The sequence below is a fragment of the Saprolegnia diclina genome (assembly GCF_000281045.1).
Source record: "Saprolegnia diclina VS20 unplaced genomic scaffold supercont1.52, whole genome shotgun sequence".
Taxonomy (NCBI): Eukaryota; Oomycota; class Saprolegniomycetes; order Saprolegniales; family Saprolegniaceae; genus Saprolegnia; species Saprolegnia diclina.
In genome coordinates, this window is record NW_008246119.1 from 189401 (window position 1) to 190343 (window position 943).

The 943-nt window shown below is 61.8% G+C and overlaps 1 protein-coding gene across 1 annotated transcript; it reads left to right on the forward strand.

Moving 5' to 3' along the window:
• Positions 1-19: 19 nt before the first annotated feature.
• SDRG_12754 (hypothetical protein) lies at positions 20-737 on the forward strand (the record flags this gene model as incomplete). Its single annotated transcript, XM_008618836.1, has 1 exon — positions 20-737. The coding sequence occupies one exon, from the start codon at positions 20-22 to the stop codon at positions 698-700; it is 681 nt and encodes a 226-aa protein (XP_008617058.1). The 3' UTR covers positions 701-737.
• Positions 738-943: the final 206 nt, after the last annotated feature.

The window sequence follows — 943 nt, forward strand, 5'->3', positions numbered from 1 at the left end:
CGTGCCGCCGGTCGTGACCATGGGCAAGTGTCGAGGCGACTGGGCGATTGCAGCGGCAGCGGCCGTGTCGGCGGCACACTGCCTCGTGACGGGCGAGGCCATCGACCTCTCGGTACAACAAACGCTGAGCTGCACGTACCAAGGCGGCGTCGATGGCTGCAAAGGAGCCTGGACCACGATCGATGGCATGCAGTGGCTCATCCGCCAGTCCACCTCGTTGTGCATGAAGTCGGCGATCCCATACACCTCGGGCAAGACGGGGACGGCGCGATATTGCAGCGACAACACCAAGTGCGCCGGGTCGATCTCGCTCCAGGTCGGTGCCGTCGAGGTCACAAGTGGCGAAGCGTCGCTGGGCCTGCAACTCCAAACGCAGCCCGTCACATCGTACGTCATGGTCGACAACGACCAATGGCGACTGTACGCTGGAGGCATTGTCTCGTATTGCACGTTGATGGCCGATTCCGTGTACCAAGCCGTGCTCGTCGTCGGCTACGGCACCGAGGACTTTGGCTACGGCACGCATCCCGTCAACTTCTTCAAGGTCCGCAGCAGCTGGGGAACGCAGTGGGGCGAGCGAGGCGACATTCGGCTCCAGCGCGGCCTTATTATCAATCGCGGCATCTGCGACGTCGCGAGGTACGTCACGTACCCGACGCTCCTCTCGCCTCAGGCAGCGGTGGATGGTCAGACAACCTAAGGGTCGATCTAAAATACTTGTGTGTGTTCTACGCTGCATCGCTCGGTGCCACGTTCTAGTTAGTCGGTAGATGCCATTGGCACTCGTTGTCGTTTCGCCGTCGCCGGTGCGCCCAAGAAGCTCGTCGCGATATGCCTTGACCAACGCCATGGCCATGCGCACGTCGTCGTCGCTGCCAAATCGATGTTGCAAGAGCGCCATGTCGCGGCCACGCTCTTGGTGCTCGGTGTTCGAGATGCCGAG